The 27,081-nt window shown below is 39.4% G+C and overlaps 3 protein-coding genes across 5 annotated transcripts in view; all 3 read left to right on the top strand.

Moving 5' to 3' along the window:
* Window positions 1-27,081, top strand: part of LOC143125341 (uncharacterized) — a 263,904-nt gene that overhangs the window by 80,290 nt on the left and 156,533 nt on the right. The gene's annotated exons all lie outside the window — the stretch shown is intronic.
* On the top strand, window positions 3,997-14,702 carry LOC143125730 (caspase recruitment domain-containing protein 8-like). The gene is made up of 4 exons (XM_076287443.1): window positions 3,997-4,067; window positions 11,582-11,717; window positions 12,084-12,110; window positions 12,863-14,702. The coding sequence occupies exons 1-4, from the start codon at window positions 4,050-4,052 to the stop codon at window positions 13,228-13,230; spliced, it is 549 nt and encodes a 182-aa protein (XP_076143558.1). The 5' UTR covers window positions 3,997-4,049; the 3' UTR covers window positions 13,231-14,702.
* LOC143118284 (uncharacterized) overlaps window positions 16,291-27,081 on the top strand; it is a 34,722-nt gene continuing 23,931 nt past the window's right edge. Inside the window, exons 1-3 of the mRNA XM_076279394.1 lie at window positions 16,291-16,471; window positions 17,426-17,575; window positions 25,548-25,654. Of these exons, the coding sequence (XP_076135509.1) occupies window positions 17,451-17,575; window positions 25,548-25,654 (232 nt within the window). The 5' untranslated portion in view covers window positions 16,291-16,471; window positions 17,426-17,450. The remainder of the gene's footprint in view (window positions 16,472-17,425; window positions 17,576-25,547; window positions 25,655-27,081) is intronic.

Raw genomic sequence — 27,081 nt, 5'->3', positions numbered from 1 at the left:
AAGGAACTATATGTAAGATTGTGGCCAAAATTGGTACTGCAATCACTTTCAAATTACTGTAGAGCGGTGTATCCCTTCCCCCTCGCCCCTGACTCTAGGTTGCCAACCCGGATGCCAAAACACTACTGGGATAAGGGATGCAATAACGCTACCAACAACAACCAAAACTACTCATTGTCAACATGTAAATTAAATGTAACGTTTCATTGTGAATAAATTAAAATGTTCTCCTCTTTGCAAATGTAGGCATAGGCTATGGTGACAGGCTAATTTAATAATGTCCTGGCCGGACTACTGTTGGACTACTGTAAGTGCAATCAGTATTGGTGAGATGGGAAGAAAAATGGAGGCGTGGTGTAAATCAGAGTAATGTGCAAAACCCAAACAAAAGACAAAGACGACACATGCTGCGATGGAAAGAGGGAAACCCCGAACACCAGCCAGGTAGCCTCTTATAAAGACCCTTTCATAGATGGTAAAAGAAAGTAGCAAGCCTACCATTTCTGTAATTGCTGCGTCTGTGCGTTGTTATTCTCTCTCCTGCTCAAACAAAAGTTGTGCGTGCATTAAGTTGATTTTGATAACGTGTTTACAAACTTTACTTTATAGAAAATATTGTAAATAGCCTACTGTCATGCAGTTAATGGGATAATGTGCAGAGTTGGGAAGTTATGATATAGTAGGTCAACTTGGTGTGAAGACACATTTAGAGGAAATTGTCTCTCGTTGAGTTGCCTGATGGTAAGCACAGTGCATACGGCCTTACACCTGCTTGGCCATAATGTAGCATGTGTACAAAGCACATACACTTTACTCCTCTCCAGGGGCGTCACTAGACCTTATTCACTGGGGACGTAAAAGTCTCCAGTGCCCCAGTAAAATTTTAGCGCTGCTCTCGCTGGAAACGGCATTCATAAGCGCATCTCCTTGCCTGCTTTAGTCATGACTTGAGCCTGTCACTTACTAGCCAATAAAAGAAACGAGGAAAAAAAGAAAGGGGCCATAATAGCCAATCAGGAAGGCTCAGAAGCTGGGTAAGATTGAACGCAACAACCAATGAAAATCCTTCACATGATTCTTCCGAGTGTTTCGTTTTACAGTGGAAACCGCTGGAGCTCATCACATCACTTTGAGCGCAGAGTAAGTCGTCCCCTGTTTTAATGTTACAACAAATTCACAACTTGTTTGACAGAAAAAATGTTGATCGATGTTAGAGAGTTAGGCTTGGGAATCGGTTCCAGTTTCCGGTTTGGAACCGGTTCCAAACGTTCCGATCCATCGGAATCGTACACTTACACACGTTAACGATTCCACTAACGATTCCGAACATCCATTCCCACGTCGCGGCACAACTCATAGTATGCGAAATTTAGAAATTTTAAAGCATTCAACTTCTGCAGTGTTTCCCCTACAATGTAGGCTAGTCAGCAGCGCCACTCCTAGAATTCAAGCACTGCTGCAAAAAATTGTCTAATTAAAAAAACGCACGCAAGTGAAGTTAGGGAACAGCTGCCGTTTGTTCAGGTTCGATGTCAACAAATAATAGTAGGCTAACGTTGAAGGCGCAGTCAGTGATTCCACAGGAGATCACGTTTGTTTGTGTTTATGTTTTAACTTTATTAGCAGACGCAATTTTGTGCAAAAAAACGTAGCCTACATTATGTTAACCAAGGAACCAAATTAAACACGCCAGCGAGGTAGCTCACCCCTACCTTCAGTAGCCTATTCCCAGATAAATTCCACGCATTGTTTCGTTTTTGTTTGTTATACAGTCAATGCTTTCAAGCCCTGTGATGAACATACCTAGGCTGTGAAACTAAGGTCTAGCCTATTGGTGGGTTTAATTGAATTTCGGTAATAGTATATGCAACCATTTACATCTGTGGAGATAGTTTGTAATTTCCTGTAGAGCTCACCAAAATCATAGAAATGATACAAAACACTTATCTGCTATAATCCAAGATAGATTTGCTTCGAGTTGTTAGGCTTTTGAGCATTTATTTTACCAAATGACATGGAAAACACAATTCATTTCATCCATATATCCTTATGCACCATGCACAACAACGCTACTAAGTTAGCTTAAAACCGTGAGAATCAGTGTTGCGCGGTCTGCCCGAAATTAAGCGGTCGTCCGCGGTTATGAGTCATAAACAAAATATTTTAATGATATTCGGGTCATTTGCGGGCGGGTCAGTTAAATGTATTAAATATATATTTTCTACAAATAGGCCTACTTAAAATATCACGAGAAGGCTAGCATCATTACAGTAAAGCATCAATACAGTAAAGTCAACAGTAAAGAAGCTGAAGACGCGGGTTAAAATAATAAAGACACCCCTTTAGGAAAAGCGATATAGGCTATGGGAAATATCGGGAAAAGTTCTTAAAGAAGATGACAGTAGTACAAGTTATGGTCTATGTAGGCCTACTTCTTGCGAAGCCATTTAAAAGTATGACAGCCAAAACGGGCAGCCTGCAAGAATAAATGTTATGGCACAGACTACACAGCCATATCTACCGTAGGTTCGCGCATGCATAAAAGTTACCTTACTTCGTTGTGTTTGTGACTTTAAACAGTGGATGTGCTTTAGTAAAGCTTTGTGCGTTTTGACCAGCAATGTATCTCTCTTGCCTACCTTGCCTCACCATTTCTGTTTTCGAAAGAAAGATGTATGTCCATGGCCTTCAAATCTTATCCTAGTGTTCTAATCTTTTGTGGTTGCGTGCGTGCTTGCACTCTTATTGTCATTCTCTCTCCTGCGCAAACATTATGTCCTGCATGCCTACTGCGTGTAGTTCTACTGCATAAAGTTTCGCAAATAAATTCGTTTGTTTTACAGAAATGTCCTACTGCCACACTGCATGCAGGCTATAATCAAAATCACACATTTTGTAAATAAGCGGGTCGGATCGCGGGTCGGGTATAATTTTGTCCTAATTAATATTCGCGGTCCGAGTTGCGGTCGGGTTGATTTAAATATCGGGCGACCGCGGGCCGATTGTGACCCGCGCAACACTGGTGAGAATCAAGCAAGCCTCTCTGGCCGTCACAGCCTTAAAGTGACAGGCACTCAATTTGACCTGCACCGCACCAATACATTGTAATGACATGAAAGAGAAGTCTATATAGTTTATACAGTGCTGTGCAAAAGTTAAGACACCATGCTAAAATTGACTAAAGGGAGGAATACAAATAATCTTTTGGAAATTAATCTTAATGGCTTCATTTAAAAAAAAGAGGAAAAATCAAGCCTTTAAGGACATACATTTTTTGTGAATGTACCATGTATCGTAAATAAATAAATGTTATTATATAAATAAATGTCTTAACTTGTGCACAGCACTGCATTCTAAATAGTAATAGCTTGTACAGTGGCCTGTGATTAAGCTTTATTTTTTTTTTCATAATTTGTAACTCAATCTGTCAATTTCTTTCGACAAAATCCACCAGAAGTCATCATTTAAGGAGTCATTTTTTCAAAATCTTCTGGGGGGGGGGGGCTTCCTACGATCAACAGCACCGCTGCTGGAAAAAAATCTAGGGGAAACACTGTTCTGTATTGATATTGCAGCCTTGGTATTCTTTTTCTAAAACCACTTTAAATTAGACATTCAAAGCCAACAACTCTCAAAGCCATCCTATAAGTGTTCAGGTACAGGAATCGATATGGGAATCGAATCGATAAGAAGGTTCGACAATGGCATCGATATCGATAATTTCTTAACGATGCCCATCCCTATAGAGAGTGTTGCCCACATAATTAGCATCTGTCTTTCAATGCTTAGTGTCATTGTAGCCTAAATTTGTTTACCAGCTTGTGCTCCCTCACACACACACTCACACCATGTGTAGGCTGCATGCACACATGCGGACAATTAATAATGATTTATGTATACTGTAAAGAGTCCTGTAAAAGTAGCCTATACTGTTTGTGAAGCTGTCCTACTGTAAAACTAATGATAAACTATTCTGATAAACTATTCAGAGATGGACATCAGAAAATTCTTCCTGAACAGAGGCAGAGGGAGAGGAACAGTGAGGAGAGATGAGGAGGATGAGGGAGGTATGGTAATTGCCCACATTAACGGTAACATTAACATTTATGCTGGTAATAGCCAGTGCTGTGATTTGATCAATGGTTTAATGGAAAACTTAAATAAGTTTGCTGCATTTGCAAATTATCACCAAAAGTCAGTATGAAGGCTTTAGTAGGCTATTTAAGCTACAAAGAACTGCAGTATTGCCAGGATGACTATAGGACCCTATAAATGATTTATTTCATATTGCGCGCTCATTTAATTATTTTTTTTTTTTTAATGTATTTGGAGTTGGAGGTCTGTGCCCCAGCAAAGCTCTAGGTCTAGAATCGCCCCTGCTCCTCTCACATACACGGACGCACCAGTTCCCATTTCTGCAAATCAAACATAATTACAAGGAAAAATACGAGGGATCATTGTTGTGTCCATGAAGATGTGGGAAAATAAGCATAAATCTAGCGTACACAACATTTCCATGAATCATGGATGTGTTGATGACATAAATGAGGAAATATTAGAGGACTTAAGGAGACGTGATGTTGAACTGCATATGCTGATGCCATTTAACCCAAATGCCCAAGCAGCAGCATGGGAGAGAAGAGCTTATCTGACATAAGAACATTGCAAAAATATCACCATGCATTCATAGTGATTCAGAGTGAGCCCAAAACATCGGAAAGTATGTCTTTGTGACATTTCTATATTTACATTTTGTCAAAAAGAAAAATCAATAGCGAACTGTTCCTAACTGAACAGTCCTTGCTGTGAACCGCTCCTGGCTGCGCCTGACAAATCCGCCATCATAATAGCAATCCGCCATGGAACAAGCGCACCTGTTGTTAAAGGGAATGTGAAATGACGATCTGATTGGTTTATTGCACATTACGCCCAAACTACACCCATGAGTAATGTAGCTACTTCAGACCAACCCATTTTAGATTTGCGTCAGGCGCAACAGTCATTTATCCCACCAGTAAAATAGCAACAGCGTCCAAAATCCGCCCACAAAGCTGCGTTTTGCGCAAAGATACTTTGGCTGTATTCACAAAGGCTAAAAGTAGCTCCTAACTGGCGAATTTAGGAGCAACTCCTAAAAATAATGGACGTGTTGTCCTAACTTTAGGACTCCTATTTTTTTCACTAAAAGTAATTCACAAAGCATTTTAGACCTAAATGTAGCACCTAAGTCTGGGACAGCTTAAAAGAAGTCGAGAGGACTCCTAACTCACTAAGACCTATTCACAAACCGCTTGTGGCATTTCACGTCGCAATGTTTTGAAATGCGTAGGCTATGCGGCTACAGGAGCTTCCAATCGCGAGGGAACAATTTTGCATTAGGCATAAGGGATGCAATAACGCTACCAACAACAACCAAAACTACTCATTGTTAACATGTAAATTAAATGTAACGTTTCATTGTGAATAAATTAAAATGTTCTCCTCTTTGCAAACGTAGGCATAGGCTATGGTGACAGGTTAATTTAATAATGTTGCCAAGGTAGGCTACTGCATCAATCCACATGTTTCATTAGGCTACTAGGCTATTTGTTTTACCCAATGTCTGTTTTTTCCACGTAAGTAAGTCAACAGGCTTTAGCCTTACTCGCTAGCTGTTTGGTAAATCTTTAACTCCTTTATTATCAAAACATTACAAACTTACATCTGTATAACTTGTACAAGTCTCTCAAGAGATGTCCTTTCGTGTAACTCCTCCAAGCTACAAGTGCTCACTTCCGTTGTAGGTTCATATCCGTTGTGAACACATATTTGCAAGTGTTGCGAACACTTGCAAGTGTTGTAGTGTTTGTATTTCGCTGAGCCATCAGGGTAGTGTTTGGTAGCCCTGAATCTTAGTTACTTAACGAGAAGGAATATGCTTTCTTCAGAAGTGTAGCCTACCATGAAAACTTGGTGGGGATTGTCGTTGATGAGGTTCATGTCACATACAAATGGTAAGTTTAAAAATGTTAACGTTAGCTACTTACCCAACTTGTATGTTAAAAGATGGCATTAGAAGAACGCTTCGTTGATCTGATTGGTTGATTTGGCCCGTCTATCACCAACATAGGTGGTGATAGACAGATGGTTTATCCAATCAGCTAACCAATATTTTCGCCCCTTCCCTAATAGAGCTGGTAAGTCCCGCCCATCCGCTAAACCCCCAGTGGACCTCTAGATTGAAAAATCGTCAATGCAAGTGAATGTGAGAAAATAATTATTTTCTGGTCCCGTTTGAATTGTTCCATGAATGTGAACATATGTTGTCTGTGAATTTTTTATATAATTTTTCATGTTACGAGTTTGACAGTATATTATATGATTCTTCGGCTATCAGTTGTGGAAAAGACATAACGAGAAAGACTACATGTCGCCTGTGACGTGAGCTAGCTCTAATCGCTAACATTAGCTGAGATGCTAGTTTTTGTAACGGCAGGAATAAACACACATGGTAACAAAAATATTCGAAACATATCTAGCTTCACTCAACACATTAACACTATGATACAGTGTGATTGTAAAGTTGTATGGTTCACTGTGTTCAAAGTCGATCTTAATAACCCTCTACATCTCGACCAACTGATGGTTGTTATGGGAAACTAGTTAGCTGTCGTCTAGCGGAAAGTTGTAGTCCACAAAGTGCTCTCACACAAAGTTTAACCGCATCAAACTTCTACCCGCTCAATTGTAGCATTCTTTACACGAAAATTTATATTAAAAATTCACAGACAACATATGTTCACATTCATGGCAAAATTCAAACGGGACTAGAAAATAATTATTTTCTCACATTCACTTGCATTAACGATTTTTCAATCTAGAGGTCCATCGGGGATAGCGGAAAGGGCGGGACTTACCAGCTCTATAGAGCATCACAGTCCCGCCCACAGGAGTTTCCGGAAGTAAGAATTCAATGCAATTTCTCCATTGACAATTCGGGTATAAGCCATAAAAACTTAACTGCACATGGTAGACTCAAAACCAGCTACGGCTGTACTAAGCGATTGTGTATGCTCATATAGACGCCAAAAGTTCACGGGGCACTAACCTTGTTTTGAGATAAATCTATTTTATTCGCAATGTCTTGGATAAGTACTTCATTACTCACAATCCTGAACAATCCCACAATCCCACAGTGATGCCTCTGATTGGTGGAAAGGCCGTTAAGGTCATAGTTTGAAATTTATCAGCGAAAATTATTGACAAAGATGGCGGAGTCTTTTACTGCCTATGGCGAAATTCTTAATGTGAATAAAAACTTTCTAGACGAACATTGGTACTTGTATCAACAAGGACAGGCCCGTCGAAAGGGGGGGGCGAATTGGGCGGTCGCCCAGGGCCTCGCGCTCTGATGGGCCTCGCACCTGGCCAATGATGTTGCAGATTTATCTCTAAATCTTTATTGTTGCTCTTTATACAATATGTCTCTAAAATAAAGAACTGTATTTCATTTAAATCTGCATAGACATTGTTTAAGATTTAAAAACAAAGTAAATAAAAATGAATATCTTTTAATTTTATTTCATGACGTCGTTACGTAGGCTAGGCTTGTAGCGGCCGGCGGCCGGCCAGGCTTGTAGCGGGCTTGTTGTAGCGATCAGGCTCTTACTGACAATTCCAGGAACTGTGGCATCGGGGGAACGAAGCTTTTCAAAGCTGAAACTTATCAAAAATTATTTGCGCACCTCAATGCGGCAACGAAAGCCAGAAAGGTTGATTTTTTTCTAAGTAGGCTATGGTGAGTCAATCTATGTTATGCGTGTTATTAATTTGTCAGTTTATGTAATGCACATATCTTCAATAGTTTAGTTTGAATGTCGTGCGCTCGATATCGACAAATTGCGTTCAGTAGCCTAATAGCCTACTTCATGACCATTTTCTTCAAGTCAAAATGTTCACCTTTAGCTATGTCTGTGTTGTTGATGTGACGGATAATAAACGGCTTATTATGGCCAACGATTTATTATTATATTTGCTATAATGTTATATATCATTCCCCCTCTTAAAGACATGTCAATGTATTATCCTACTACTAAATATACACCGACAGTAGCCTAAGTTACGTGTAAAGTAGGCTATTGCATGATTCCATGCACGTATAGTTAAAAGGGCCTCGCACCAGTCAAGTTCGCACAGGGCCTCGCCCCCCTCTTGCGACGGGCCTGAACAAGGATTGTGGTTTATATATCACACGAACTTAGTCAGGGCCATATACACCATCAAATAGAACACTGGAAATGCTAGTTTGAACACTTAACTTTTCAGGTAGCCGAGGCTAATCATTAGCCTTTCAGACATTAGAATGTCATTATAATGCTGCTAACATTAGCCTACATGCTGCAACACAGGTATGAAATATATTATGTTTTAGTGACCTTGTTGTTTCTATGAATATGAATTGTTGTTTATATGAAACATCAACTTAGTCGAGGCATAAAAAGCCCTGTATATCCCCATTAAGTACTTAAACCTTTGAACTAGCTAGCTAGCTGGTAGCACAAGCTGGATGCTACCACCGGCTAGACACTGCAGTAAAATGGTTAGCAAACCGTCCATGCCCCCGTGAATATTTCACTGTTTCAAGGACGAAATCAAGAGTGTCCAAAGGGGTGAAAACCACTTTAAATTGGGTCACATTATTGACTGTTGTGTGTCGAGGGTCAGCTTGTGGGTTTTGTAAGGGCCAGCATGAGGGACAAGACCTATCAAACCTACGAAGTTGTGTGGTGAGTTTTGCAGGGAGGTTGGTAATGCTAGTTAACATTAGCTAGACTTTCTCTTCGTTTTTTCACTCGAAATGATATGTTGTATGCTTATGAGTTACGCCGTAGCTGATTAGCCTAAGACATGCTCTAAAACTCTTTAGATACGGATTTTTCCAAAACGTCAATGGGAGAAATGAATGGGAAATTTACTTCCGGAAACTAAGCTCTCCCGGAGGAGGGGCGGGACTGTGATGCTCTATGTTTTCCAACGGAAAGTTCCCAGATGGATATGCGGAGCATATACGAAGCAATCCATCTGGCGGAGTCAGGTTATAATCCCCCTCCAGTTTGGTGTGGATCTTAAAATGGATTAAATTATTTATTTTTTTCTCATCAATATACACACAATACTCCAACACCCCACAAAAAGTGTTTGGAGTGTTTTGTAAATGTATAAAAAATAAAAGACTGAAATATTCCATTTGTTAAATGACACTTGTCATTGAGCTCTGGTGCATCCTACTTTTCTCAATGGTCCTTGTTGGAGCCAAAATATCATATTATTTATGGTAAAAAAATATGAAATATTTATTCGTTGTATATATTTATGATATATCCTGAAATCCTGAAAAGTTATGATTTGTTTATGTTTTTCCGATCTGAGCAGTATGGAAATGCATGAGGTCACACCTACTTGAAGCAGGTGACTGCAGCACCTGGCTTTCATTAAGCAGGAGGTTTGTGTGCATTCAAAAAAGTACGCAGGTACAGTATGCAGCCACACGGTTTTTGACCATACCTGTCAACACTCCCGTTTTTCACGGGTTTCTCCCGTATTTCAAGGTCATCTCCCAGCACCCTCCCGTTTTGTTATTTCTCCCGGAAAACTCCCATAATTTGCATGCATCAAACTTAATTTTAAAATCATAGATCCATTCAGGTTGCCAGATTGTGTATGAAATACACCCTACACATACACGATCACTTAGTTTCAATTTCAACCGTTTTGTCATAGGCTAAAACCTGGCAACCCAAAACCCAAATAAGGAAGCGGGTGCCGACTGCGCAGCCAGAGTCTCGTCGTAAGCACTAGCAGTACGATACAATACTCCAGAACTAGCTGTTGTGAATTGTTGGGAATTTATTTAATTGATTAACACATCACATAAACTGTTATTGAGTGTTGTTGATACACTGTACTTGTGCCCTCGGAACCAAATCTGACAGCAAGCAGCTTTGGAGTTTTGGAAGTAGGCTGCAGGCAGGCAGCTGGTGGATACATAAGCATGCGTAAGGTAATGGTAAGATAAAAGCAACGACCGAAATGCAGTGTTGAAACACGTGTATGACACGTATCAAATATGCAAACACAGATCCGGTATAAACACTCCCATATTTGGAAAGCTAAATGTTGACAGGTATGTTTTTGACCCGGATTTTTTGACACGGATCTGGGGAAGGGTACAAGAAAAATTCTGCAGCATTGGAAGTGCCCAAGAGCATGGTAGCCTCCATCATTCTCAAATTGATTGTTTTTATTGTGAGATTACAATAAATCACCAACGGATTATTTTTTATACCTGTTTTTGTCAACTTTACCAAAGGTGCCATTAATTCTGGAGGGTACTGTATATACTGTACATGGTCTTAACATGAACTAACTAAGTGCATATTTATGAAAGTGAATGTATTTATTTAAATCTGTATAATCTGAAATATTATTAATATTAATATCTGTAATAGCCTTTTATCTAGGCTAGTTGCACAACACTGCCTACAGAGCAGACCTTAAATTGTCAGTAGTCTACTTTCTTGTCTCGCTGTCAAATTACTGCTCAGATGTTTTATTATATTTAAGTGTACACTCTGTACAGTATGTACAAGTCTGTAAACTTACTGTCACTTACTGTTTTTTTGTACATGTAATGAAATTTATGTTACTTTTGTTTTTTATTCAGTTAACAAGACATTTATTGTTTTACACCTGTCGGTTCAAAGTCATGTGATGGTAACATGCAGCTAAAACGTTTCTTCACAAAACACTAAAATAAAAATGTATTACACGGCTCTTCAGAGTTCCATTTTCGGAGGTCTGCTAAAGCTACATAATTACTGCTGCAAAGTATATTGACCACTGCAATAGAGGCAATTACAAAGAAAATAGGTAGGCTTCCTGCATGACCCATTCTAAATGAATTTATTCTGATAGAATAAATACAACACATTGGGCTTGGACAGAAATTTGGCAATACTACTTTCACACAAGTGATGGCATCCCTGGGCACACACATCACCAAACATATATTGGGTACAGGCTATAAAGACAAAATAAATGTCAGATAAATCAGATAGAAAAAAACTTGCATATCAATAAAAAGCTCCCTAATATTTCAATGTGTGACATCATGGAACAAAAACACTATTAAGAAGACCCCAGACTGTTGAGCAGCTGAAATCATTGGGCCCGACTGGCATATTTCATCCTCAAAATTCCAGTAACTCATCAGTTCCCAAACTGATCTAAAAGACGACGCAACAGTGGTAAACATGTCCCTGTCCCTACTTTTTTCAGACATGTTGCTGATATCCACATGTAATTCAAAATGGCCATAATATTTTTCCAAAAACTCTCCAAAATCTCTTTTAACAATTGATATGTTGTCTTTGCACTGTTGTCAATTAGGGTTTCCAATCTGCAAATCACAACATTTTGTTTTTATATACATTTCACACAGCTACTTAACTGTTTTTAATTATAATTGTATAGTCATGTTTATTGAATTGGTTCTATTAATGTCATCAAAACTCATTTTTGTCTTTGTCTTGATGGGCTGCAGACTGCTGAATTTGATGACAGCTATGGAGACTACTATTCAACATTTGAGGTGTTTTTATCCATCTTAGAGCCCATTGATCTGTACCTGCATGAAAATGACAATGGATGTGTGTGGGAATCTCATATAAACCTTCCAGGTAAGTAGATATCTCATGACGTGAGGAATGTATGTGCATTTGCGAACACAGCATAATCAATGCCTTTGTCCGCAGAAACCGCACAATGTGCTTCTTAATTTGATGTGGTATTTATCATATCTGAAGCTCATCATATAATCATTGGCACCTTACCCCACCCTCTAACGTAATTTGCAGTGCCCACAACTGAATGGTATAATTATGACTGTCGCTAGCATACACATTATTTCCCTTCTTTTTTCTTTTCTTCTGTCACTTGCTTAATTTCACACTCTGTATCATGTTCCAACACACTTTAGGTCAATATCACACCGGAATTCTCCTTTAATGGTGATTTTCAATAAATATCGTTATTTCTGTTAACAGCTCACCAAGGGGGAGGGACTTCAGCAGGTAAGTAGTGAACTTTACTAAAGTGGGTTTTACATGGTTCCTATAGGTAGAACCTGGGTTCAGCTGTTATATGGGTGTCCCATGTTGCTAGTAGATAACGGACTACAAAGTTACTCATTTAATAAGTTTGTTACCAACAGTGCTGGGTGACTAGAAATGAAATTAAATGGATGACATGAAATGTCAAAGTAACAAGCCCACACATCTGTGGGTGAAGCCAACTCTTATACCCTTAACACACACCCACGGAAATCACAAGTTGTCCCCCACCAGTGATCACCTAACCATCTGGTTTTTTAACAGAGATAAGAAATGTTTACCACCCCTCATCCTGAGGGTCACCCCTAGTTCAGTGACACAGGGGTTATCTTAACTTTCCTAAGTCAAAACATTCCAACATAGGGGTTTCAGATGACACAAGAGTCAGAGTAAGAGGATGGTAATTAGATTAGATTTCACTACATGTATGTAAGGTATACTAAACATTCAATGAGAGACATATAAAAATTATCCCACATGTTCATTTAGTGATTGTACACCCATTGGTGGTGTTGAGGGAAGGGTTGACATGTAGGGTTCATTGAAAAATGTACAGTATGTTCATGTTAATTCATTGCATTTAATATTGATCATATGTACATAAATGTTCAGGTTTTACATCCAGCAATATTTTACAGTTACACGGTTTCCTGTGTAACTGTAATATGTCCCACGGGTGAACTGTGAGTTTCATGGTTTTTCTTTTGTTCCAGCGTTGTACCCTTCAAGTCCCTACACCCCGCCAGGTCAGGACTTCTTCCACAGACACAAAGCAGAACTGGAGACTCGTCTAGGGCTCCTAAGGCCCATCCTCTCTGGGCTGGAGAAATGTAGAGTTCTTAACCCCCAGGAGAGAGAGGAGGTGGAGAACAAGGACGGATCCATGCGGAACCGCACTCTGTTGCTCATGCTGGAGAAGAAAGGAGGTCCAGCTCAGGAGGAGTTCTACAGGGTTCTACTGGAATGTGATGAGTACCTGGTGAAAGACCTTAAAAGACCTCATGATTATGGGACATCTGAACATCCTAGTTTGTTGAGGAGGGACTTAAACAAATCTACACAAGAGGAAGTAGCATATTGATGATGCTATTGATGTAGCATGAAGTACAGTAGGCTGGAGTTCTTCCCCATTTGTACAGTAACAATGAACGTACAGACTCTTTCTTTTAGCTGTTACAGCCGGGCTACACCGGGTGCACACAGTGTTCAAGGAGCGTATGCTTAAAGGTTGTATCAGTGATAGCGGGGATACGTCACTTCTGTTGATGTTCAAACAAAACAGAGAGCTAGCTCGTTACTCCCTCCCCCTCCCTCCCGTGCAATTAAAACTCTCCTAAACGCACATCTCGTCGGTTATTGGTTGTAACACTTTTTGCCTTTGAGTGGGTTAGGTAACATTTGTGATCTTTTGGACTTTGTCTTCATATAGGGTCTATTATATGCAGGATGTTAACATGTTGACTACTGTACAATGGATAAGGCCACTTTTGACTTTCAACCTCTAACAATAAACTCAGGATTCACTAGGCTGTTAAATGGGAACCAGCTGGCCTACAGTAGCTGTACGGTAAGAGATACCTGCACTAGGATTTTAGCTCACTTGTTAGCATTCTAGCTTTCCAATCCAAGGTGCTACCAGTTGTGGTTACATACATCTTAAATGCAGCTCAACAGGTACTGCTGATGAATGTGAAGCATAAATGTAGATATGTATATTGATTCTCATTCACTGCTGTTTTATTGGTTTGAAGTAAAGGCTGTGGTTGTTGTGCAGAGACCTCAGATGCATTGATGGTGATTTAAATAGGGCCTTCAGGGACCAGTTTCAGAGGCATTCTACAGCAGACTGAACGCTGTACCTCACGACTGAATGAAGGTGAAAATCCGCATTTTGCATACATGAACAAAACTAGAAATTGTCCTATTTTTGTATTGGCTTCCTGTATGTGTATTTAATATGTAACCTCTGGGAAACTTGAGGAGATGCTTGTGTTTACTCATTGACTTACACATTTGTACTATGCATGTTTTTGCACTTTTATCACATGCATAACTGTACAATATGTTTAGTCATTTCAGTTGGAATTGTCAGCTAAATTACTAAATGAAAATATTTATCCTCAATTATTTTAAAAGGAAAAGAGTCAGCATTTGCAGTCGTTTTATTTGTTGTGTTTTTGGAGATGGTGTCTAATGGTTGTGCTGAGACCTCAGGTTAGTTCTGTGCAGTGATTTACTGTATGTAGGGCCATCCGGGACCAGATTCCTAAACATTTTTACACAGTGGAACGAGAGCTGTATCAGCTGAAATCTGTAAAATAGACACAATACCTGTTAAGATGTACAACTTGACTATTAATGTTTTATAATTGTAATCATGAATTTGTGCTGTACATGTTTTTATATTTTTATAGTTCCTTTTTCTATTTTCCTCTATTCTTGTGTACTTCATGTGTATAAAATACAGTATGTAATGTGTGAGTGAGGAGGTCACTGTAATCACTCTGAAGTTCTAGAAAGAACCTGAATAAAATAACCCTGTTGTGATCCTCATTGTAACAGTTGTTGACTTTATCAATCATGCTATTATAACTGAGGACATTTTTTTCTGTTGCCTTAATCTGGCTATAAATGTCTGTAAATAAATTATTTTGCTATACAATTCTGTCATCCATCCATGGGTGGGCTATGGAAATGTAAAAGTATTAATAGGGCTGATCATAAAACAAGTTGTCATCTTAAATCAGCATGGTTCCTACTGCCCAGTTCTGCATTTAGTCCAAGAAAATGCTGGGCAAAGAGTTTGAAGTCTGAAGTCTACCTAAAGCTTGCTGAATCAGTTCAATTTAAATAAAATTCCCTTAATGATTGAACAGATGTGGCACACATTTAAAGGATAACTCCACATCTTGCTGAATCAGTTCAATTTAAATAAAATCCCCATACTGATTGACCAGATGTGGTACACATTTAAAGGATAACTTCACCACATCTTGTACCACATCTGGTAAATCATTATAGGGATTATATTCTCCTTATTTACCAGCTCTACACCACTCTCCTTATTCAAGTAATTAGCCTACTATAATAATAAGACTCTTTTTGTGGGTGTTTTTCTGGCATTTCTATTTCCATATGTAAATATCCTGCCAAAAAAAAATAAAAAATGAAATACCCACATTTGGCATTTAACATTCCTTATAAGCATGAGTAATTTTGACAAATTTCATTTTTGTCATCCTGGTAATTCATGGCCATATCTGAAAGCAACTGCTAATTTTGATTTTGCCTTTTCCATGATACTATGTGCCAAAATGAAAATTCCAACAGAAAAGAAAATCTTAAGACTTTTCATTTTTCACTGTGTAATTTCATTTTCAAGTTAACCAACATCCACTTAGCCTGTATGTGAATAACCAACAGGTGGGGCTAGAACTACAGAAAAACCTGCAAAAGAGTAGGCAGCTTGTAAAATATCACTTATTTATGTCATGTGGTGTAGTGGTAGCCAAAACAAAGTTTGGTAATGTTTCTGACTGTTATAATCATAGAGGCTTTTTTGATGGACTAGCTGTCTCTGTGTTTTTGAGGAGGTGAAGAGGATATCAAACACAGTCTTCTCAGAGTGATTCTGTTAATTTTCTCTCTTTTAAAATCCCCTTCCTCCTCCTCATTTTATAATACATTAGGCCTACTGAATCACATAGCCTATTGTAGAATAGCTCTTTGTTTCTAACACCACCTCACTGACTGGTGAACCAGGAGGCGCCCGCACAAGGACCGACCCAGGAGCAGGAGGCTTACGGAGGGAGCACTGGTGACCTGGACTCCTCATGTTCCATGAACACACATTAATAAAGAAAGATCTGAAAACAAATGAATGAGTGAATTATTCAGTGAGTGCATAGGAATGAATCGATGGGTGAGTGAATAGAATTAATAAAATGAAATGAAATGGAAGTGAGAGAATGTAGCATAATATACTTAGGCCTACATCACTTTTCTCACAGTAGCCACAGCCCTTTCGACTTGGAGGTTGAAGACAAAACTTAAACAATTTATAGCCCATAAAAGGAAGTGAAAATTGACTCCTTATAGGTGACTGGGAGTGGCTAAATTGTAGGCTAGCCTACACCCGGTGACAGCATTTAGGTTAGGTCGATGAATATTCTCTACTGTTTCTCAATTTTGTTTTGAAAGTTGAAAACTGACACCGATGCAGCGTGCTCGTCGGTGTTTTTGTTTCCTCGAATTTCGAGACTCGAAGTGAAGGTAAATTGGTTTTGCTTGCCGCCAACACCACTAAGATGTCGCGGTAGACGGTAAGTATGTCTAGGCCAGCCTAGCCATGGGCTTATAGTTGTTTATGTAAAGTTTTACTAGAGCACAGTCTTGTATAGACTAGGCTAGAGGCTAGTAAATAGCTTGTGCTACCTAACACAGACCACTCGCATCGTGGTAGGCTATGAGGTCTAAAAGCCTATGTGGAAAGTTCGATGGTCAGACAGACAGGGATGACAATGGGCTGGTTTTCACTCAATCATAAAGCAGGCTAGCCTAATATAATGATATGGAATCATGTGTGGTGTATAGAAACATTGATAGGTAGCAAGTTTAGTTGATGCGGAATGGCATTGACTAGCCTAGTCGACTCAGTTTCAGTTTCGATTTTGGAGTTCCGTCGGCACGTTGGCCTGGCAAACGCACAAAAGAACTGTGTTTAGAAATGCAACCTCTCCCATTCAAGGCCATCAATTACTCAAATAACTGAGACCTAGGCTATCAGGACCATGGTTTGTTAAATTAATTGTCATTGTTTTTTTGATAATCTTTTGATATCTGTTGAAATATAACACATATCCATGAAAGCGATAGCCTACCTACACATTGACAGTTCTGTTCAGTTATACTCCAATGTTACAGGTGTGTTACAGTGGACATGTGAAACAGATGTAGTTTTCATTAGTTTATCATATGGTTAAACAATTTGATAGGCCTACAATATTTGTAGTGTTTATTATTGTTCCTTGTGTTCAACTACCAGAAACACAAAGCCTGACTTGTGCTAGAATGCAATCTACAATCATGACCACTATGAAACTGCTAATGTCAGATGGTAGGCTATATGATCACAGTGTATGTAGCTAATCTAGCCCTAAGGGCATTTATATACTTAATTTAGAATGATAATTATTGAGGAATTTTTTGTTGTATTTATTGAATTTACTTTATTTATTTAATAACTACTGTATTTTTTACCAATGAAATGCTTATAGCTTTGTGGGAGCTACATCCTGAAAAATGAGTGTCCCAATGGAGGAAGGGAGCCTCAGTACGGAGGCTACTGATGAGGCCTGTTCGTCCCAAGTCCTCACGACAAGTAGGAAAAGACCAAACACAGGCGATCTAGATGAAATAACTGAAAGGTGAGAATTCTGTTTTGTTCAGGCATGTTATCAACCTGGACATACACATTAGAATGGTAAATGGCCTGCATTTATATAGGACTTTTCCAATCCTCTGAACGCTTTACAATTTCATGCTCATACACTGATGGCAGAGGCTGCCATGCAAGGCGTCATCAGGAGGACTATGGGGTTCAGTGTCTTATGCAAGGAATCAGGCTCGAACTGGCAACCTTCCGGTTGCTGGACTTTTCATACAGAGGGTTATTATCAGTTGTCAGTAGTGTACGGATAACTGGGTTGTGCTATTAAGTGCATGAAATGAATAGTCATTGTCCTGCACAACTGTGCAAAGTTGAAGTTCCAGTTCTTCTGTTTATAAGTATGCGAGGCCGCCCTCCTCCAACGAGACTCTCGCGATGACCGAACGCCCCACTCTCTCACTCACTCATGCAGTCATTTATAACTTTTTCTGCTGTGTAGGTGGTGGGCTTTGTCTATTAGGGGTTTGCATGGCCATGTTGGAGGCACTCGGCGTAAAAAACTGAATTAAGTACAATGGAGTATTAAACACTTTGGATACCTTAAGTGATTATAATCATGTCTAAACAACAGAAAAGCTCATCAAAAGCTCATCAAAACGCTGTTACGGTGTATTGGCAGCGCAGATCCATATAAGTTGGGTGAGGGAGACGCAGTACCAAGTCCAACCACAAGCGCCCCCTTCCTCTGATAACTTCTGGCATTATTCTCCGTTCTCCCTGTTTTTTTAATAACTTTTGGAAGTCGATACCTACTCCAGATGTTTGTCTCGGTCTGACCTATTGGTACAACCTAAAACACGGCAATAATTAACCATTTTCCTTGACGATGTTAGGGATTTACTTCAGTGCGTAATGCTTTATGGCAATATGGCGACGTCCCAATCTGGTGACATGCCGTGCAAAACCCTGATTGGCTGTCGTCTGCAGTGTACTTGTCTCTGTCACTATGGGCAAGGGTCAGGTGGCATGTGGAAACATGGGTGGCCAGCAATCTTGTAGTACTCGAGTATGTGACCAAATTTATTGATTCGTGACTTGACTTGGACTTGAGTACTGAATGACTCGAACTTGGACTCAAAGTCGTGCTCACAAATTGAGACGAGGACTCATCTGTTTTTTTGTAATATGCTATTAGGCTATAATTCGCGAGGGTGAAACCACGACACCCGCGAACGCACCTAAAGCTGCCATATAGCTGGAGCGCGCTTCCCTAAGAAGCACCAGGCAGAGCTATCACAGCGGTAGACAAACTCCTTTAAAAGTTACCGCTCTCCCAACATATTGACTGTTTAAAATAGACATTATCCATGAACAGACATAATCATGTTTGCCACAAGCATATTAACACCATTGATTTTTTTTTTAAATGAACAGAATAGAGTTTTAAATAAACTAGAGTGAGTTCAAACGGTAAAATGAAAGTTCATAGCAGCTGCCATTGGGATGCGCTGGTGAGGACGTGCCTATGAGCTGCGCAACCACAGTTATGTTTAAAGGTCCCATATTCTTTTTCAACAAGTCAAAATAGACCTATGGGTTGCATAAAACAGGTCCCTGAAGCTGTTTGCAAAAAATCCCCTCAGGGTCCCCTTACACATTATCAGCAGCTCGAGACTTGCCAGTTTCAGTCCCTTTCAGAATAGGCTGTTTCTGGGGCCTGTTTCCTTAAATGAAAATGAGCTGTTGTTGGCCATGCCCCCCTCCGGAACTGATTCCATGTTTACGTCAACGGGCTGCATGGTCGTAACGTATCGGTTTCATTACAGGGTGATGGAGGATTCTCCACCAGAAAGTCTCCGACTACCAGTGATAAATAAAATGCAATTAGTTATGCATGTTTGACAAACGTCACTGATGGTTCTGTTTGAATTTTCGTAGTAAAGTAGCCTAATAGTCAAGTTATTGGAGTTTAGCCGAAACGTCTGCTAAATACAATGACCATAGCAGAATCAATTCAGACACCTGCATATGTAATATGGCCCAATAATGTTAAATGATAATGGGTAAAACTTAATTTGGGTCGGTATATAAGCCTAGTAGAATTGATGTAACCTATTTAAAAGTTTTAAAGCATTTGTGAAATTGGCTGCCTATTATCGGATGGCCTGGGTCGCTTCCAGCATAGGCTATGCTATGCTATATGGCCTTTGGCCTCGTACCTAAACTAGGCTAAATTACAGCCGCCGGGATAACGTTTACCAACCCTGCTCCCACTCGTGTCATACTGCTTAAATATGCCAACAAAAACGAGATGTGTTCTGGGGAGTTTCTGTTTGTATACAGTACTTGAAATATGGGTGATCAGGTGCGTGAAAGACTTATGGATATTTTGTGTAGCCTAGCCTACTGTTGGAAACGATAGGCTATGACACAAATGGAGGATCTTTGACAGGAAGTTCCTAACCTAATGGGTGAGAATTTTCAGATGGAGGTGGGTAGCCAGCGCCATATGGCTCTGGGGGTGGTAACATTCAAATTTCCCTTATTGTGACATCTCAATAAGGGAAATTTCTGACTAGCTCACAGAAGCGCATAGTTTCTGACATTAACCTCACTCAACTAACCCACAAAAACTCAACGCACGGTTTTGTTTTGCAAATGGAGTGTTTGTAGAAGCATCAGAGACCCAAATGGAAGTACAAAAGCACAAAGTGAGTTTTGCATAATATGGCCCCTTTAACTCGGACTCGACTTGATTAATAGAGACTCGACTTGAATCGGATGAGTAGTGGACTCCAGTGTTGGGGTCTTACTTAACAAAAGTAATGAATTACACTTTACTCGTTACTGTAAAAAAATGTAATGCCTTACATTACTTCTTTACGCTCTATGGAAAGTAACACATTACATTACTTTTGCGTTACTGCATTGAAATGTTTCTATGGACGCTCTTATTGATATTGTCCCCTTTTATTTATTATTTAATTAATTACGTTGTATAAAATCTAGTCTATTACACTACTCCAACCCAGGTTGCGCTGTAGGCCTACCAGGCATTTCTTACAAATAGCTGATCATTGCTTTGTTTTACTGAAAGCTGCCTTCAAGTTCACAAAAACACCACCTGCTTTTAAAAATGTCCTAAATTCAAATTGCTTTATGGAAGCGTTGCTGCCCTGTTCACGCACCCACCCTCGCGATGTTGAATGTTGACACATACACAACTTGCAAAAAAATGAACTGCTTTGAGTGATGTGCGCTCACGAGTTGCACACCTTCTGTCATTAATAGCCTATTAAATGCTGTTCACATTGAAAACAGTGGCAGTCCTAGATTGTATAACAACCTGAAATCTTTTTGGAGGCAATTCATGGTGTGAATGACTTCAGACTGGTCATTAATTAGTTGTGCCACTGTTTCCTGCTCTCCCGCTCAGTATTACAGTTTTTCTCAGTCGCTTTGGTGCTTTTCTCAGATCAGAATGAAAATTCTCATAATTATTAGTTCAACCTCCACAACATTTAGTCATTTGTGCACATCATAGTAGCAATTTCTCCTTCCTCTGAACAAATTGCAAATGCTTTTGAACATGTATCAGTTGCTTTGTCAAAATGAACTATACTTATGGATGCTGAATAGTCGTTCCCAATAAAACTAATAGTCTTCATTTCATTGCTTGAGTCATTACATACAAAATTGGTGAACTAGTTATCAAATTCTGTCACAATGCTGTAGAATTGCAAAGAGCATATACAGTAAAACTGTGAAACGTACATATTCAGTGTCTTGTTATGGAATCAATTTTGAACAATTATGCTAATAAAACACCCTTTCACCAATAACAATGCTTTATATTTATTTTAGACCCAATTTATCCACAATTCTTTTTTTAATTTCCCCTTGGGGATCAATAAAGTATATATCTATCTAAAATATTAACTAAATGACTTCTACAGCCCATGTTATTGACTGTCTCCAACTACAGAGTCATGCATTCAACTTGACTAAACATGATGTTATTAAGTTTAACAATCTATTTTTTGGAAATTAATTTACTAACTGTTATAACATCAGTTATATACAATGTCTATTTCTGTATTATGCAAGATTTAAGTTTAAAAAATATATAATTTTGGTCCGTCTCATTCTTGTCAACTCTGTTAACTGTTATAAAGCTGCTTAAAATCCACACAGACTTTGAATATGAAGCATGACGCCTACACAGAGAGATGTCAATTCCAACAAACAACAAATAGCTGTAACATTTTGATAGCTAGAAAGGAATCTGATTTTCGCTGCCATGTAGGCTACTCATCCGATCATAGCCATTGTTTGTATTTCCTCACCCATCCACATTTGTCCATTTTGTCATTATGACCAATTGCACATGCCATTTATTTAGAAAGTGATAAATGAAACGTAGGCCTACCCAATTTTACCAATGATCCAGTGATCTTAAACTCATAATTCATTACAACTAAACCTGTTTGTTTCAGGGTTGCTTTCTCACCAGCAGGACTGCGCCAGATTTCGTTAGATGGTGCGGACCGAGACCACTGGAGACAATAGGCACACATTGGCTTTTGCGGCTCTACTGTTAGCCACTTCCTCATCTGTGTGTTTGTGTGTTAACCACATATCTGTCGAAACCGTTTATCCGAATGATTTCAGACTTGGCAGGTGTTTTGCTATGGGCACCAGTAAGTGCAGTGTGAAGTTTGCCATTGTTTAGATAAGAAACGCAAAAAATAACGTTAAATATATCGGTATAGAAGCACACATTGGCTTTTGCCGCTCTAGCCGCCTGCCACTTCACCATCTCACACAGCACAGCACAGGACCATAGACAGAAAGGACAGAGAGCGGAGCTTCTGAATCATGCATGATTTGAGCCGGGCCTATTTTGCTCAGGATCCGTGCTGCTTCATAGTAATTCCTCCAAGGGGATTAATCCACAAGGGTACAATCCAGAGGAATCCAGTGTAACTATATCCAGTGTGAATGCTCTGTTTAAAATGCTCCGGCCACGTCTCATGTGCCCTCGGTAACCACTCTTCTCCGATAGAGCTTCCGTGTCTGGTAATTAGTGCTCTCCCTCCCTTTGCGGGTTTGGCCAAGCAGCCTTTTATCATCAGCTGACTGCATGATGTTAATTACGTTTAAGCAAACCCGGTTGGATAAGCCCAGTGAATACTATAGAAATATTTTTATTATAAAGAATCTGTAGCGGTCCGCTACAGTACCAGCTGAGTTATAGAAACAGGAGTTGATAATGTACACACACACACACACACCCACGTCTATACACTAATACAGACAACTAGGGATGTCCGATATTGGCTTTTTTGCCGATATCCGATATGCCGATATTGTCCAACTCTCAAATTTCGATTCCGATATCAGCCGATACCGATGTCGATATATGGGTTATTTTTCCTCAAAACTAGTTTAGGTAACATCACATATCTCCTGTTGTGGAATTAACACAACATGCTTAATTTTATTGTGATGCCCCACTGGATGCATTCTTGAATGCAACAAGGCTTTCCAAATGTTAACATTGTCTGTGCAAAATAAGAAAAATACTTGCAACATAGCAGAATGTAAAGCCAACTAAAATAACAGGCATAGTGTATGACAGGCTACCCTTTTTCTGTATTAAATGAGCCTGCATTTGTAGGATGCTTCATGAACTGTTTCTTTAACTAAAACATTTGTTTGAGCTACAAAAAATACTTCAGGCTTGAGGTGAAGTACAAAAAATAAAACATTTTAAGGTGTACAAATCTAAGCAGCCTTTGTCCCTAGCCCATTACTTGGGCTAATGCAATCATTGAAATTATAAACTGGGCTCAATCAGCACTGCTCTACATGAGCAACAACAAAGAGATGCAACAGGTAGTGTGCAATAAGAACAAGGAAGGCACAAAGTTTCAGTCCAGACCTTCCAGAGTAGTAAACAAAGTCCTCCTTTAGTATTAGTCCAATGAACGGGGCTAAAAGACTGACTGGCCTTCATAACGGGCCATACCCACAATCAGGCTTGGAATTTCACCATTTTAGGGGCAAGGCCACTTGGCCTTCAGTTGGGCATATTTGGTGGGGGGCACAAAGGCCACATGTCAGGGCACCAAGGCCAAAGTTAACTATAGTAGGCTATAAAAATTATCAAAGTTGTATTCACTGCAGTAGACCTGCATCACTGTATGAAACATTACAAAAACATAAAACATGACATATTACATATAACTGTAAATCATCTGATCATCTAATATTTTCAGATATCTAGGCTATATTTAACATTTATTTTATATTTGGCCTGTTATGAAATCATGTATTGAACAATTTAAGCACAGCTCAGCTTTAAGAAACTCAGATACATGCTTAGCATTTTGTGATCATTAAGGCTACTTTCACAAACTCTTATAGTCAGCTGTCCTCTGATTTACCGATATCTAGGCGACATTTGTAATATTTGTTTTGTATTTGGCCCGTTATGAAATAATGTGGAACAATTTAAACACAGTGTAAAACTTAAATCCCAAATTTGGAGACATCCATGTATGTTGAAATTTACTGCAAATTCAAAACGGGATTAGTCTAGAACGGCTAACTGTACAGGGGACTGATTTACACCTTTCTGTTCGGTAAGGTCTGCTGTTTATTCTGATATATGGTTTGTCATATCGTCCCCTCAGAATTATAAGGTTCTATCTGACATTTTTGTCAAAATTGAGTTATTTACATATTCTTATTCTGTGACACCTTAAGAAGATGAGGTGAGGTGTTTCTTGTAGTTGTATGCATTTTTGGACATTATATCTGAAGAGGTTTGTTCCACTTATCAGTATAAGTCTATGGAATTCTAAGACTTTGAAGCTCAATATCTCAGAACTACTCAGAACGTAGATAGAACCCTATAATTCTAAGGGGACGATATGTTAAACGAAGGGTTCTGAAGTATTCCACCAAGATGAATGGGTAGGGAGATGGACGCAAAACCTTCAGTAGAATTTATGATTAAATTGAATGATATTATTTACTTTTCTCGCGAACCGTTCACCACAGCAATTAGCAGCTAACATCGTTTAAAAGCTGAGAAAAAGCTCTTTCATGTGATACTTGTGATGTCTGTGTGATGAGTAGGCTTCTTCGCGAGTAGTTCAACTGAGAAGAATGGGTTAATTTGGACGCACTTTCTTGCGCTGTCACTTTCTCCACTGCGTAATTTGGCCATAGGCCATAGGCTAAATATATATCGCTATTAGTAGGACGCAAAGCAGAATATTTAAAGAAGGGGGCACCAAGGCCACCGTGGCCTGTAAACCTCTGATTTTCAAAGGGGCGTCACGGCCAACGCAAGGGGCTACGACGGCCATGGCCAATTCCAAACCACAGACATAATGTTGAAACAGAGCGAGCAAGTTTGTTACTGCAGCCATCCACGCTTGTTTGTATGCTTCAAGACGCAGCTTGATGAGGTCATCATCTGTGCGCCGGTAAACGCTTCAGGAGCGCATAGGCACTATTTGGGTGTAACGCAAGGATTATTTTATCGGTTTTAAGGCAAAAAAAATCCGATAACGATATTAACAGATATTACATTTTTATGCTAATATCGGGCCGATAATATCGGTGGGCCGATATTATCGGACATCTCTAATACCAGATTCCATAAAAACAAAGTTGCAGTTCCACTATCCTCCATTAATCATAGAAATCGAAGAAAACCACCAGGCAGACAGGAAATAAAATATCTTTAGGTGGTTTTGGGGGGTATTTACTGGTGCTTTCATCATACAGATGCTGGGCTTTTCTGGTAGTACTATTGTTGGTGTCATTTACTTGGTGTACTTACACATAGTTTTCAAGCTCTTTATTTCTCTATTTATCCATGGTGAAAAGAGATCCAAATTCAGAGAAGCAAATATGTATTTATTATTTATGAATATCTTTAGGGATATCTATAGTGGTTAGATTATGATGTATTTTCTTTCTCCTCGCCTCAGGAGAAAGCATGCAGCAGGAGTCCTGGAGCTCCCACGACCCCGCCATCAGGAGCCCTACCCGACCGTGTACCAGCAGGGGGCGCTGAACAGGCAAATGAGACCTGGGGGTGAGGTTCTTAATGTCACCTCTGTCTCGGACTCTCGGTCCCTCGGCCCTCCATCCTCCTCCTGTCTTCAATCCAGTCTGGACTGGTCTTTGTGTCTCCTCCAGACCTCTCCTCCATTCTCCATCTAATCTAGTCTGCTCCACACTCCTCTTTTCTTGTCCCCTGTATCTCTCTCTTTTTCTATCCTTTCCATCCAGCTCAGTTCTGTTCAGTCTGTTGTTTCTTTTTCTTGTCCCTCTTCTCTGTTTTCCCTCCATCGGTTTAGTCCATACCCGTCTTTTCTTTTCTCTTCCATCGATCTGTCTCTGTCGGTCTCTCTCATCATTTCTTCTCTCCATCTACTTGACTTATAACGTAGTTGAGAGTCTATGTCATGGGTTGATAACAGCCGGCCCCCAGGCCAAAGCTGGCCCGCCAGCAATATTTTTTGGCTCGTCAGATTATTTTTATTTTACATTATCGATTATCGAACATTTTTATTTCACAATATCGATTTACTAATAGCCTATTCACCAATTAGTCCACGGGTCTTTATGGAAAGAACCCCAGAACGCAATAGGAACTAGCCTACTCTGTGCGTAGCCCTCTGCCAGCGCTTCAATGTTTTCTCACAATTAACTCCTGTAGTTCGCTCCTCATTCTGCACGCTAATATTTCTTGTAGGCAAACAATAAACTTTGTAACATTGTCAGTGTCAGAGGTTTGGTCAACCAAGAATTTAAGAATAAAAGTAAGAGTCTTTATCCAAAGAAGTAATTAGGTTAAGTTATAAGTCAGGCTCCGTGTTAAACTGTTAATTATTGTAACGTAACTTAGGGCATTTACTGTTACCAATATTGAAAGGGGAGATAAAACAGAGTTAATCAAGATCATTTAATTACTCAAGTAGACCATCAATGGGCCATCCATGGTTTATTACAGTGCATGAAAATGCACTGTTCTGTTATCCGAAGTCTTCGTCTTCTTCTTCTTCTTCTTCCCACCAAATTTCTGCGTCTAATTCAGCTTCAACCATTTAACGTAGAAACTTTGTTCATACTTTGTAACGTAGGTCTTGAAAAGGACACTTGGAATGTATTTTTCACTTTGTAAACTTTATACTTTTTGAGATATTAACAAAAAACTAGAAACACAATTCCCAAGGAATTACCAGTGCATGAAAATGCAAAGAATATGATGTAAAATATCATACAGAGTAAAAACAATGAATGCAAATATAGTTACAATAGTGTTGCTAGGGGTACATATGTTGGTTGTTATGCCAAATTAAGTGGTTGCTATGCTGGTTGCTGGGGTAATCCTGTTGGTTGCTATGGTGGTTGCTAGGTTGACATTGTGGTAGTTGCTAGGCTGTTGCTAGGGTATTTGACATGGTTGCTAGGCTGTTGCTAGGGTACTTGAAGTGGTTGCTAGGCTGTTGCTAGGGT

Source organism: Alosa pseudoharengus, unplaced genomic scaffold (genome assembly GCF_046254945.1).
Source record: "Alosa pseudoharengus isolate Yale_2024_CS ecotype anadromous, Long Island Sound unplaced genomic scaffold, YU_APseudo_1.1 YU_APseudo_1.1_scf_1, whole genome shotgun sequence".
Classification (NCBI taxonomy): domain Eukaryota; kingdom Metazoa; phylum Chordata; class Actinopteri; order Clupeiformes; family Clupeidae; genus Alosa; species Alosa pseudoharengus.
This window is presented reverse-complemented; position numbering and strand designations above follow the sequence as displayed.